This window comes from Aquarana catesbeiana, linkage group LG03, assembly GCF_042186555.1.
Source record: "Aquarana catesbeiana isolate 2022-GZ linkage group LG03, ASM4218655v1, whole genome shotgun sequence".
Taxonomy (NCBI): domain Eukaryota; kingdom Metazoa; phylum Chordata; class Amphibia; order Anura; family Ranidae; genus Aquarana; species Aquarana catesbeiana.
Window position 1 is genome coordinate 519,810,458 of NC_133326.1, and position 13,800 is coordinate 519,824,257.

The window sequence follows — 13,800 nt, forward strand, 5'->3', positions numbered from 1 at the left end:
AAAAATTTCTAGCTTTAGTATCACCTTAAGTCCCATATAAATCTGTTGCATCTAAAAATGGTCATAGATGGATAAAAATTCACCTGGTTCAGCAGAATTGTGATCAGTGTGCGGTCATCCCTACTAACCTAATGAGGTCAGTGTCTGATCAGTTTCTGTCAAAGAGACATACTGGAAAATGCTTGTCGATCAGCAGCTGCAACCGCTGATCAGTGTTATTTTGAGAGCAGTGGGTGCCACTGTCATAATACAGTGTGCCAGCAGGGTGGGGGGATCCCTCCATCCAATTCGTTTGTGTAGCTGGAGGAACCCATTCCTTTTTCTTTTTTTTTTTTTTTTTCAGCCTAACAATGTCCTCTCCCCATTTTGACAATGCTGCTGTTAGAAAGGCATCTCCTTGATCCTCCAGTGGGGTGCAGACACCCTGAGAAAGGAAGTGTGTTACTGACTGCATTACAAGGTGGGAAACAAAAAAACTAAAACCGATTGCAGCCACCACATTTAAGGATTGGTAAGCTGTGATATACAATCATTTATGGAAAAGAAAAACAATGCAAGTAAGGATTTCAAATCTTTGAATTTTTTTGTGCCTTTGCCTTCTATTTTGTTTGTGCATACTAGCACATTATGACATTGCCCTGCAGGGAAATTAATCTTTTTCACCAACTGCACTACCGCTTTAAAGGGGCAATAAATACCAGGAGTGCGTTGTGTGGAGTTCAGGGATGTGCTATGTACAGAGTGCAGTTTCAGGGGGGCCCTATGCACAGAGTTAAGAATTTGGAGGTGTATACATGCAAAATTCAGGGGTGCGCTATGTACAGAGTGCAGAGTGCAGGGGTGTGCTATGCGCAGAGTGCAGGGGTGTGCTATGCGCAGAGTGCAGGGGTGTGCTATGCGCAGAGTGCAGGGGTGTGCTATGCGCAGAGTGCAGGGGTGTGCTATGCGCAGAGTGCAGGGGTGTGCTATGCGCAGAGTGCAGGGGTGTGCTATGCGCAGAGTGCAGGGGTGTGCTATGCGCAGAGTGCAGGGGTGCGCTATGCGCAGAGTGCAGGGGTGCGCTATGCGCAGAGTGCAGGGGTGCGCTATGCGCAGAGTGCAGGGGTGCGCTATGCGCAGAGTGCAGGGGTGCGCTATGCGCAGAGTGCAGGGGTGCGCTATGCGCAGGGTTCAGGCGTGCGCAGAGTGCAGAGTTCAGGCGTGCGCAGAGTGCAGAGTTCAGGCGTGCGCAGAGTGCAGAGTGCAGAGTTCAGGCGTGCGCTATGTGCAGAGTGCAGAGTTCAGGCGTGCGCTATGTGCAGAGTGCAGAGTTCAGGCGTGCGCTATGTGCAGAGTGCAGAGTTCAGGCGTGCGCTATGTGCAGAGTGCAGAGTTCAGGCGTGCGCTATGTGCAGAGTGCAGAGTTCAGGCGTGCGCTATGTGCAGAGTGCAGAGTTCAGGCGTGCGCTATGTGCAGAGTGCAGAGTTCAGGCGTGCGCTATGTGCAGAGTTCAGGCGTGCGCTATGTGCAGAGTTCAGGCGTGCGCTATGTGCAGAGTTCAGGCGTGCGCTATGTGCAGAGTGCAGGGGTGCGCTATGTGCAGAGTGCAGGGGTGCGCTATGTGCAGAGTGCAGGGGTGCGCTATGTGCAGAGTGCAGGGGTGCGCTATGTGCAGAGTGCAGGGGTGCGCTATGTGCAGAGTGCAGGGGTGCGCTATGTGCAGAGTGCAGGGGTGCGCTATGTGCAGAGTGCAGGGGTGCGCTATGTGCAGAGTGCAGGGGTGCGCTATGTGCAGAGTGCAGAGTTCAGGGGTGCGCTATGTACAGAGTTCAGGCATGCGCTATGTACAGAGTGCAGAGTTCAGGCATGCGCTATGTACAGAGTACAGAGTTCAGGCATGCGCTATGTACAGAGTACAGAGTTAAGGGATGCGCTATGTACAGAGTGCAGAGTTAAGGGATGCGCTATGTGCAGAGTTAAGGGATGCGCTATGTGCAGAGTGCAGAGTTCAGGCGTGCGCTATGTGCAGAGTTCAGGCGTGCGCTATGTGCAGAGTGCAGAGTTCAGGCGTGCGCTATGTGCAGAGTGCAGAGTTCAGGCGTGCGCTATGTGCAGAGTGCAGAGTTCAGGCGTGCGCTATGTGCAGAGTGCAGAGTTCAGGCGTGCGCTATGTGCAGAGTGCAGAGTTCAGGCGTGCGCTATGTGCAGAGTGCAGAGTTCAGGCGTGCGCTATGTGCAGAGTGCAGAGTTCAGGCGTGCGCTATGTGCAGAGTTCAGGCGTGCGCTATGTGCAGAGTTCAGGCGTGCGCTATGTGCAGAGTGCAGGGGTGCGCTATGTGCAGAGTGCAGGGGTGCGCTATGTGCAGAGTGCAGGGGTGCGCTATGTGCAGAGTGCAGGGGTGCGCTATGTGCAGAGTGCAGGGGTGCGCTATGTGCAGAGTGCAGGGGTGCGCTATGTGCAGAGTGCAGGGGTGCGCTATGTGCAGAGTGCAGGGGTGCGCTATGTGCAGAGTGCAGGGGTGCGCTATGTGCAGAGTGCAGGGGTGCGCTATGTGCAGAGTGCAGGGGTGCGCTATGTGCAGAGTGCAGAGTTCAGGGGTGCGCTATGTACAGAGTTCAGGCATGCGCTATGTACAGAGTGCAGAGTTCAGGCATGCGCTATGTACAGAGTACAGAGTTCAGGCATGCGCTATGTACAGAGTACAGAGTTAAGGGATGCGCTATGTACAGAGTACAGAGTTAAGGGATGCGCTATGTACAGAGTGCAGAGTTAAGGGATGCGCTATGTACAGAGTGCAGAGTTAAGGGATGCGCTATGTGCAGAGTTAAGGGATGCGCTATGTACAGAGTGCAGAGTTAAGGGATGCGCTATGTACAGAGTGCAGAGTTAAGGGATGCGCTATGTACAGGGTGCAGGGTTGAGGGATGTGCTATGTACAGGATGCAGGGTTGAGGGATGCGCTACGTACAGGATGCAGGGTTGAGGGATGCGCTATGTACAGGGTGCAGGGTTGAGGGATGCGCAATGTACAGGGTGCAGGGTTGAGGGATGCGCAATGTACAGGGTTGAGGGATGCGCAATGTATAGGGTGAAGGGTTGAGGGATGCGCTATGTACAGGGTGCAGGGTTGAGGAGTGCGGTACATACAGAATGCAGGATTTAGCTTCCCCACATCTCGCCTACCTGCCCTGGCTCTAGTACCTCCCCGCACCTCTCTCTCTTTCACTTTCACAATGCAGCTTACTAGGGATGCACAATGCACCTGCATCTCCCTTGTCCCTGCAGCGAATGTAAAGCAGGCAGGGATCTGGGAGGGCCACCGAGAGGACAGCTGTCATTGTAAACTTGGTCTCTGTGTTTACAAGTGACAGTGGTGAGTGTGGAGCAACGGGAAAGAGCAGAAGGTGGCAGAACAAAGTTTCGCCACTTTCCAGCTTAAGAAAAAGGCCTGGGTGCAAGGGCCACATGGAATGGCCTGGCGGGCCAGATTAGGCCCGCAGGACTTGTGTTTGACACATGTGCCTTACACATAAGAGAATTGGACAGTGAGTCAGACTTCTCAGCTCAAACAATTAGGGACTCGGTGGGTTTCTGGCAGATGAACTGTTTTTTTTTTTTTTTTGTACTTGTAGCACTTTTAACAGGCTAAGACAAGCAGAAATGTACACTTATTGCAAAGCTGTACCAATTATAATATTTTTCTTTTGCCCAGACAGACTTTAAACCTTCCCAGCATCCCATACTTACCTTTCCTTCGATCCCCACTGCTCAATTCAGCTACCAGAAGCTTGTAGGGGGAAAAAAAAGATCTCCTTTCTGAGTTCACACAAGGCTTACTGTCTTACTGCCACATGTGATAAATTGGGCCAATCCCTAAAGCTAAACTTTAGGCAAGAGCTAAATATAAGTAAAATGCATGTATGTGAGCTATATTATTTGCCAAAGAATTTTTTTAATTCTGTTGTCCTTACACACCACTTTTCCATACAGGTAAGCCTATAATAAGGCTTACCTGTAGGTACTGGAAATATCTCCTAAACTTGCACGGTTTAGGAGATATTTACCATATACGCTTGCGCCGTTATTGGCGCATGCGCACTAAAGAAAGGGCTCAATTGTGCAGATTCTAAAGGGCCCGTGCCATGACCGTCGGCTCCCGCACGCATGCACGGGAGTGTTGTCACGCGACTCTGGCCAGTCACAGAGCTTGAGTCCACGGCCCCGGAAGGAAGAGGGGTGAAAACCAGCAGGGACCTCTGGGACATCGCGGGCTTTGTTTGCAGGTAACTGCAACATAATGGGCTGGTATGCGATGCATACTAGCCCATTATGCTTTTACTTTGCAGGGGGAAACAGGAAGTAAAACCCATAAGAGTTTACTTCCTCTTTAAGAGTTCAGCTTTACATGCCAATACCATGTGGTGCCTGTACATCTGACCGTCCTCTAATGTGTTTGGTCAGTTTTAGCTTAATATGGCTGGAAATATATAAAACACAAAAGTAAGACGTTTCTAGTCTGGACACATACACAATTGTATTAAAACTGAATCAAAAAGTACAATCCTAAGGTTTCTTTCACATGGCCATAAAAATGTTACTGATTATATTATACATGTTTTCTAGAAGAAAAAGTTTCTCCGTAATAATCAGTAACATACTTGCGTATAGATGCATTTCAACAGAAAGGGATTTGTGCACTGGTGCATAGTCATGTTGGAACAGGAAGGGGCCATCCCCAAACTGTTCCCACAAATTTGGGAGCATGAAATTGTCCAAAATGGCTTGTTATGCTGATGCCTTAAGATTTCCCTTCACTGGAACTAAGCGGCCAAGCCCACCCCTAAAAAAACAACCCCACACCATAATCCCCCCTCCACCAAACGATTTGGACCAGTGCACAAAGCAAGGTCCATAAAGACATGGATGAGTTTGGGGTGGAGGAACTTGACTGCCCTGCACAGAGTAATGACCTCAACCCGATAGAACACCTTTGGGATGAATTAGAGCATAGACTGCGAGCCAGGCCTTCTCGTCCAACATCAGTGCCTGACCTCACAAATGTGCTTCTGGAAGAAAGGTCAAACATTCCCATAGACACACTCCTAAACCTTGTGGACAGCCTTCCCAGAAGAGTTGAAGTTGTTAGGCCCCTTTCACACTGGGGGCGGTGGGTGCGACGGTTACCGTCAATTTCGCGGCGCTATTCGGCTACTAGTGGGGCACTTTTACCCCCGCTAAAGGGTTAAAACCAACCGCAAACCAGCTTTGCCGGCAGTATAGCAGCGCTGCCCATTGATTTCAATGGGCAGGAGCGGTATACACACTGCTCCTTCACCGCTCCAAAGATGCTGCTAGCAGGGCTTTTTTTAGCGTCCTGCCAGCGCACCGCTCCAATGTGAAAGCCCTTGGGCTTTCACATTGGAGAGGCAGGAGCGGCTCTTTCAGAGTGCTTTGCAGGCGCTATTTTTAGCGTTGTATCACCTGCAAAGCACCCCAGTGTGAAAGGGGTCTTATAGCTGCAAAGGGTGGGCCAACTCAATATTGAACCCTAAGGACTAAGGTTAAAGGTATATTGAACAAGTAAATCAAATTACCTTGTGTCAGTTTGTTTCTTCTGAGCCTCAGGGAACTGTATGCTGAGAAGTGGATCCAAAACAGGCTCTGTATCGGGGGCTTGAAGGTTAATAAGGTTTTCTTCAAAATGGCTGACTGAACCGGAAATGCTATCATCACTATTATGGGCATCATCTAAGTGGGCATCCTCTTTAAGACCGTTGACATTAATCAGCTGGCCCAAAACTCCATCCTCTACTTTCAAAGATGACCCTTCAACAGATTTTTCCAAACTTTCCATCCTTGGCTCAGCAATGTTGGGCGACTTTGATAGGCCAACATCCGGCAAGTCAATCTTTCTAGGTTCTAGAATTGCCCCAGAGTCACCACTGGCAGAATCAATGATTAAGTCAAGAGCTGAGTTACATATGCTATCTTCATGGGTGCTCTCTGCTGGGGAAGTCTGTTTGTTTCCAGCAAGAGGGCTCCCTTGTTGGGAGATGGGGCAGGTGGATGTATTTTCCTCTGGTAAAGGGTGCAATAATAAAGAAACCTCGGCACTTTTTAGCAGCAGACCAATGGACAGTTTGGTGTCCTCAGCTGGTTTTCCAGTCACGCCCTCTACATCCTTCCGCAGATTGTCCATGACCTGCTTTAGTGATTCCTGCAGCAGCAATAAAAAAATATACTGATAGTGATTCATTTGAGCACTCGTGTGTTTTTGAATATAAGCGAGGACCTGGATGTCTGCTTGGGGTGGCTCTGCAGGTGGTGGGACTGATAAGCTACTGTCTAAGGACTGGGACTTCTGCAGTGGCAGACTCTGGCCATCCACATCTGTGTGATAGTATTGTTTTAAAAGTTTTTTGCGCTGCAGACGACCGGCAAAGTCCGTCGATTCGCTTTTGGAAAGGTTTACTAAAGTATCACCGTTAGAAACTATCTGTTTCTGAGACTGTGCGAAACGTCTGGGCTGGCAAACCCAGATGGAGAAGGGGAAGGAGTCAACAAAATTTACAGGTCGGCCTTTTCCGCTTTTAATCCCTTCATAGTCGACCCAAAACTGTGTGAAATGTATGGCCCAGATGTCCTTACCGGAGGATGTTTTCAACGCATTGGTGTCCAGCTTTGGTGCAACAAAACCTTTGTAGACATCATGCATTTTAGTGTCCTGTTCAAATGCATGTCTCTGAAATATGGGGTGCAGGAGGTCATTGCTGTCCTCTGAGCGGGGGAAGGAGGTGAATGATTTGGAGAAGAAAGGGTAGTCTTTATAGTCCTGGAATATGGCTTCAAGGTCTGAACGTCGACAGTTTGGGGACTGCCTCGTGTTGCTGGCGATCATTTCAGAAGTCTGGATACTGATAGCAGTTGGCTGGTCATGGTGACAGTCCAACTTCTTTTGTGATGGTAAAATAAGCTGTGTAAAAAAAAACAAAAAAAACACACATTATAGAAGTCAATCTTTCTATAGAATCAGCTATGTTTTTGCTCCCGTTTCAAAGCATAGTGGCTAATTCTGGCAAACAGATGAAATGCATATATGACAGCTGCCTTACTTGCCAAAAGATTTAGATTTCTGTCCATTGTATTTTGAGATTATCTACTTACCATAATACCAGGCACTTACCCCCCTTCCTGCCCAAGACAATTTTCAGCTTTCAGCGCTGTCGCTGTTTAAATAACAATTGCGCGGTCATGCTACACTGTACCCTCTGTACAGAATTTTTATCATTTTGTTCCCACAAATAGAGTTTTCTTTTGGTGGTATTTGATCATCTCTGCGTTTTTTATTTTTTGCGAAACAGATTAAAAAAAAAAAAAAAAAAGACCTAAAATTTTGAAGAAAAAAAAAGAAGTTTTTCTTTTGTTTCCGTTATAAAATTTTGTAAATTAAGTAAATTTTCTCCTTCACTGATGGGCACTGACAAGGTGGCACCGATGAGGTGTCACCGATATGCAGCACTGATGGGCACTCATGGGTGGCACTGATGGGCACTTATGGGTGACGCTGATAGACGGCACTGATATGCGGCACTGATAGATGAATAAGAAATATTTAAATCTATGACGTGTAATAAGTGCACTGCACCTCACGTGAAGAATTAAATCGTGGCGCTATCTCTACAGCTTCTCCCACCTCTTACAATGAACTATCTAATCTAGGGAACACCCATTTCCTTGTGTGTATCTAAATAAAAATAAAAGATAAAAAATAACATATACATATATATATATATATATATATATATATAGTAATATAACACTATTGATGAACCTAATGAATATAAAACACCAAACAAACAGTACATAAAGTGACTAAGTGCCAATACTGCTCAGATATTAGTATGCATCAGTCCCCATGCAGTGACTACATAAGAACAGTGTATACCATCAAAATTAATAACAGTCTATAAGTGTCACATAATAACTATGTGACTGCAACAGTAAAAACTCTGTGGACAACACACACATGTGTAAAGTGTCCGTGATCGTGATCAAAAAAACTTTAAATGTGCCACAGCAAGTCCTTTTATTTCAGGAGTGTAAGTTCTTCTACCAAATTCTTCCACCACACCTCTGTGTTCAGTGACCACTCTCCCAATGGACAGCCACTCACCAGCTCCTCATGCCTCCACTCTCGTATGAGGCTATAAGGCATAGATATCTGTAGCTACTGGCAAGGGTTAAACCAATTCCATCCGGAGGTTCATTCCATATGTAAATTAAAAAAACTCCCAATAGTGTGATAACGTAAAAATTTAATAATGCACACAACAACACACACTCCAAAAGTTCCACTCACATTGTGTATATAATTAAAAAGCACAGCAAACTCCATGGCAATCTGTATAATGCAATATCAACTTAGCAGCTTGGATCAACCTTCTAGGGGGTATGCGGTCACGGCGGACCCTACTACAGCCGGCATCTAAGAAGTCTCTCTCACCCTCTCCTCGCCCGCTTATTAGATGGACCAACCGTCTCCCCCGATCGGTAAACCGTACAGCTCGCTTCCTCCTGTCACTAGTACGTGGTGTTATCCTTCGCTCGGCCACGCTGATAGATGGCATTAATAGGCATCACTGATGGCACTGGCAGGCATTGGGGATGGGCACTGATTAGAAGCTGCCTGACACTGATTGGCATTTTACTGATGGTCTAGGGTGGCATACCTGGTGGTCCAGTGTGGTGGATATCCCTGGTGGTCCTGGTGGCATCCTGGTGGTCCTGGGTGGGCACCCGAGAGGGGGCTGTGCTGATAAACAATCAGCACAGACCCCCCTGTCAGGAGAGCAGCCGATCGGGGTGTGTCAGACTAACACACCACACCACCTATCGCCGTGATCCGCGCTCCCACGGGCACGCGAGAGCGGTCGTTCTGGAGGGCCGTCATATGACGTCCACCCAGAACTAGAGCCCCGCCACCCAGCTGTCATTTGACGGTCGGCGGGAAGAGGTTAAAGCCTGAAGATACGAGAATTTTCGTTTGACAGAATACAACATCAGAAGTGACGTAACGTGTTGAATAGTTTTGCATGTATTCTTTCATTTCTGAGCATGCGTAGTCTTGCTCTTACGATTTTTTTCATACTAAAACCGTACGAATGAAACGAAAATCAGACATTGAGTTTACATCTGACAAAAATGTTATGGTCTGCAAATCCAGCTTTTGTCAGACAAAAAAGTGAAATCGGCTGTTGAAAGCACCGTACTAACAGTAAGATTTACGGATGATCGGTCATCATAACACAATTGACGTCCGAAAATCAAAGCGTGTGTACGAGTCTTTACACAGCTCTGCCACACAGCACAGCCCTATCTGGCAGCAGACCTGATTTTTTTTCTGCTGTACTAACACTTGAGACTGTGCAGTGAAACAAAAAGCAGCAGACTGGTGCGCTTGCCTCTCTACCACTCTGCTCTCTCCCCCTATCAGCATAGCACTTTATTGCAGCACAGCTGACTGGATTGTGTTGCATCTCCCACTCTTATTTTGCTGTACAGAAACTGCAAGAGGCTGAATTCAAGCCAAATTCCGATATCTCCACTCCTTGCATTTAAATAAATACATTTAAAGTCGGATTTCAGTATAAACCTAACTAGTTTTAAAAACGTTCCCTCCCCTCTCCTAACATCAATGCAGACTTTAACCTGTGTAAAAAATATATACTGTATATAATTACCTATTTTCATCCCGCTTCAGTCTGGTCATGTGACCTCCTACAGTATATCAGTTAGCTGCAGCTCAGGGGAGAGGAGAGCGCACTCGGCAATGAGTGGAAACTCCAGGAGTGGTGACATCACCCATAGGCTTTCATGTCCCAGACAATGTTGCCTCTCTCATGCAGCCACCGCTGGCTGGCACAGGGAAGCTGGGGCACAATACTGAACCAGAGTGGACTGAAAATAGGTATATATATTGTGACAGACCTAGCCCGGAGAGAGACTTTTGGAGGGGACTGAATGCTAGCCTCTTGCCGATCGATCGTGGGCCCTTGCATTTGGGGGAACGGTGCTCTTTGTGAGCTGTATGCCTGGGGACCCTTGAGGTGGTATTACTGTAGATTCGGGTCCTGGTCCCCCAGGACACACAGACTCTGGGGACCCTGGATTTGCCATATTGGAATAGTGACTGATTCATACCGTTGGGACTCCTACTGTTAAATGCTAATGTCATCAATTCCAGCTACCTGTCTGTTGTCTGCTAAAATATTTATTGTAAATAAGTCTCTAGTATGGGATCTAAGAGTCATTAGATCCCCATTGTTGTTTGTGTTAATTAACTCTGGTATTGTGATAATGTTGATTGGGGTTTTCTTGGGTTTTTCCAGTCTGGCCTAAAGGTCATGTCTGAGTCATCTAGGCTGTCTAAAGGGATTAGTTAATTAGCTCATGGTAATTAGGATACAGCTGTATTGTTAGAGTAATATGAGCAGGAGGTCTGCACCTCCTCTTTTATTGTATAAAAGAGACTGTATTCCTGCCTGGTGTTTGTTCTGAGCTATCATAACTGGGTTAGAACGGCACATAGCTGTAGTTCTAATCCCGGAGCATTGGACGACCGAGCAATCAGATGTTGCGATCTGAAATCTGATTCTAAAGCAGCAGAGGAGTGTCGGGAGAGTGGAACCGAGCGAGCAAGGGGCTCGTTACACATACATACATATATATTAGCGCCCTGCTCCTGACGATCAGGCGCTTGCATGTAAATTTAGTGGGTTATCTGTTCTGTAAATAGTTCAGATTCAATGATATGACTAAAATTAGCCTCTGTTCCAGCATTGGCTGTGTTGTGTGCAGTTCTACACTGTCGTCTGTAGGTGTCGTTGTCACCACAGGCCAGTGATGGAAGGGCAACAGGTTAAGGTGTTTTAAGTGTCCTTCTTCCCCAGAAACAGCCCAGTGGGAGTGGTTCACCGCTGTGCATTCTGGGAAAGGATACTTAAGGGGCAGACGCCATTTTTTTCTCTCTCTCTCACCTCCTGGCCCTCCTGGCCTAAGGTATGTGACTACTCCTTTTCTGTCTCGGGGCCCTGCTGGCCCGAGGTTATGCGACAGCAAGTAGGCCCAGAAGCTGTCTGGGGCCTACTGGTTCAGAGGTGATCCTGTGCTGTCTGTCCTGCAGGAAGAAGCCGAGCAATTGAAAGATCCGGGGGAGGACTCATCTTGGAGAGGACCGAGCGTAAGGCTGGTATCTCAAGAGGAGCCTGGTGACTCAATTAGAGAATGCATCCTAACCAAATCTACCTCACAGTACTGCTGGATGGCTTAAAGGAATTATTGGTACTGTGTTGCTGTGTTCATCACCATTACTGAATCCTGTGGCAGAGGATCGTTCATTACCAATACTAAATCCTGTGGCAGAGGATTGTTCAACAATTATTGTTCTTATCAAGTCTGTGGCAGAGACTTTTGTCCGTGCATCATTCCGTGTGCTAAGTCAGTGAGAGAGGCCTATTCGGGTGAGCAAGATCTGACTGAAGGAGTACTTGTCTACGGGATCTAAAAGTTCCTCAGTGATCTGCACAAGGTATCTGAACTTTCCCTTGAACCCTCCATTACTGTACTGCTCAAGTTGTTAATAAAAAGCATTGGAAAAAGAACTAAATGACTTGTGCATATATAGGTGGGCGCAAGGCCCAGTATAGACTCTAAGTTTCTGGTATGGTGAACTGTGAGTGAGGTGTGACGGCAAAGACCAGCAGCTCCTTCGGGGTTAAGTGCTACACATACATATATATATTTTTTTTTAGTTTAGTAAGCAGAGGTGTTAGAAGGGGAGGGAACATTTTTCATACTAGTTAGGTTTATACATGAAGGTAAAAACACCTTCTGTGTGCTGCTCCCCCCCATAGTCTCCCTAATACTCGCCTGAGCCCCTTCTCAATCTATCGATGTGCACGGGAGCCTTGGCTAACCCGGGTCTCTGTCTCCTCATTGGCTGAGACACAGCAGCAGAAGCCATTGGCTCCCACTGCTGTCAAGCACAAGCAGTGAGCCAATGAGGAGAGAGCAGGGGGCAGGGCCAAGCCGCGGTTCTATGTGTCTTATGGCTACAAACAGTGGGGCTTGGGAGAGAGCACACACCAGTGCTTCCATAGCAAGCGACCTACCATTGGTGGCACTGGTCAAGGGGGAGGAGCCAGGAGTGTCGGTGGGGACCTGAGAAAAGAGGATTGGGGCTGCTCTGTGCAAAACTATTGCACAACTCAGGTAAGTACAACATGTTTGTTGATATGTTTTGTTTTTTTTCTTTAAAAAGCAAACCTTTCCCAGCATCTAGGATATACCTTGCCAAATTCTAGTCGTATACTGCTGAAAATATGATGTCTTGTTTCAATATGTACATTCAAGACCTGTGCTGAACTATCAGGAGCCAGCATGTTGTATTCATTGGGGTGACCCATGCTTTCTGTTCTGTTTTGTATACCTGACTGTCAGACGTGTCCCTTGCAGGGGCCACCCCTTATACCTTTCATAACCAATGTATGTTGTTCTGTATTTTGTGTTCTGAAAACCAATAAACAGATAAAAAAATGTCACTTTAAAGCAGTAGTAAAGCCCGCTTTGTTATTTTTACCTATAAGGCTTACCTGTAGAAAATAATTAATATCCCCTAAACATGCACCGTTTAGGAGAGATATTCATGCCGCATGCAGCCAATGATATTCACCCTGCACTCATGCGCTCTGAAGGTCCGGCATACCTTGCGGGAACTTCAGAGCTTCTTGCAGCAACTGAGGGCTCCCGCGTGTGATGTCTTCGCAGCTCTGGTCAATCACAAAGCATGCGCCGTAGACAGCAGTGCCTGTCTTTATGCAAATATCTCCTAAACCGTGTAGGTTTAGGAGATATTTCTTGGACCTACAGGTAAGCCTTAATCTAGGCTTACCTGTAAGTCAAATTGGTCTGTAAGGGTTTACAACCACTTTAATGTTTATATAATTGGTTATTATACTGCCATCTTGTGGTCATTTTACTTATTGCACCATCCTTTTCGGTTTCCCATCTGTGTTCCCTCCCACTTCATTGTAATGTAATTTCCTGTTCCTGTTTCTCTGCCTTGTGAGGAAAGACATGGCCACTTCTCTATAGGTCGCATGCAATCTGCTCGCATCCGGGAACACATTACCATGTTTTGACCTGCAGATAACGTCTTTCATTCATCTGCCACATCTTGTTTTTTGCTATACCTGCTGCTTGCAATAAAAACCTATGCTGAGTCACACAGCCGGAGTCCGCTGACCCGGAAGGAAGACGGGCGAACATTGATGCAGCCTCTAGCAGGAATGACAAGGGCTTCGTTTGCAGGCAAGTTTCACATAATGTGCTAGTAGGTGACCAAAAAAAAAGTGGGAGTAAACTCCCATCTCTAACTTTTACCTATAGGTAAGCCTATAATAAGGCTTACCCATAAGTACTGTAAATATCTCCTAAATGTGCGCTGTTTAAGAGATATTTACTGTACATGCAGCCGGTGATGTCACCGGCGCATGCACTCTGAAGGAATGCTTACGCGGGAGTGACGTAATCGCTTCTCCGGCCACTCACACAGCCAGTCCGCGAACCCGGAAGGAAGACCGGGTGAAGATGGGAGCCTTCTCAGTGGTGACAGCACAGCACTTGATGGCTTTATTTTCAGGTAAGTTTCCCATAATGTGCTAGTTTGCGATGCATACTAGTACATTATAGCTTTACCTTGCAAGTTGCAGGAAAAAAAAAAAAAAAATCACACACACACAGCAGTTTACTACCGCTTTAT

The 13,800-nt window shown here is 46.9% G+C and overlaps 1 protein-coding gene across 2 annotated transcripts in view; it reads right to left on the bottom strand.

Moving 5' to 3' along the window:
• BLTP3B (bridge-like lipid transfer protein family member 3B) overlaps positions 1-13,800 on the bottom strand; it is a 156,772-nt gene that overhangs the window by 38,199 nt on the left and 104,773 nt on the right. For both annotated transcript variants that reach the window (XM_073621200.1, XM_073621201.1), the window contains exon 14: positions 5,576-6,954. In XM_073621200.1, coding sequence (XP_073477301.1) covers positions 5,576-6,954 — 1,379 coding nt within the window. The remainder of the gene's footprint in view (positions 1-5,575; positions 6,955-13,800) is intronic.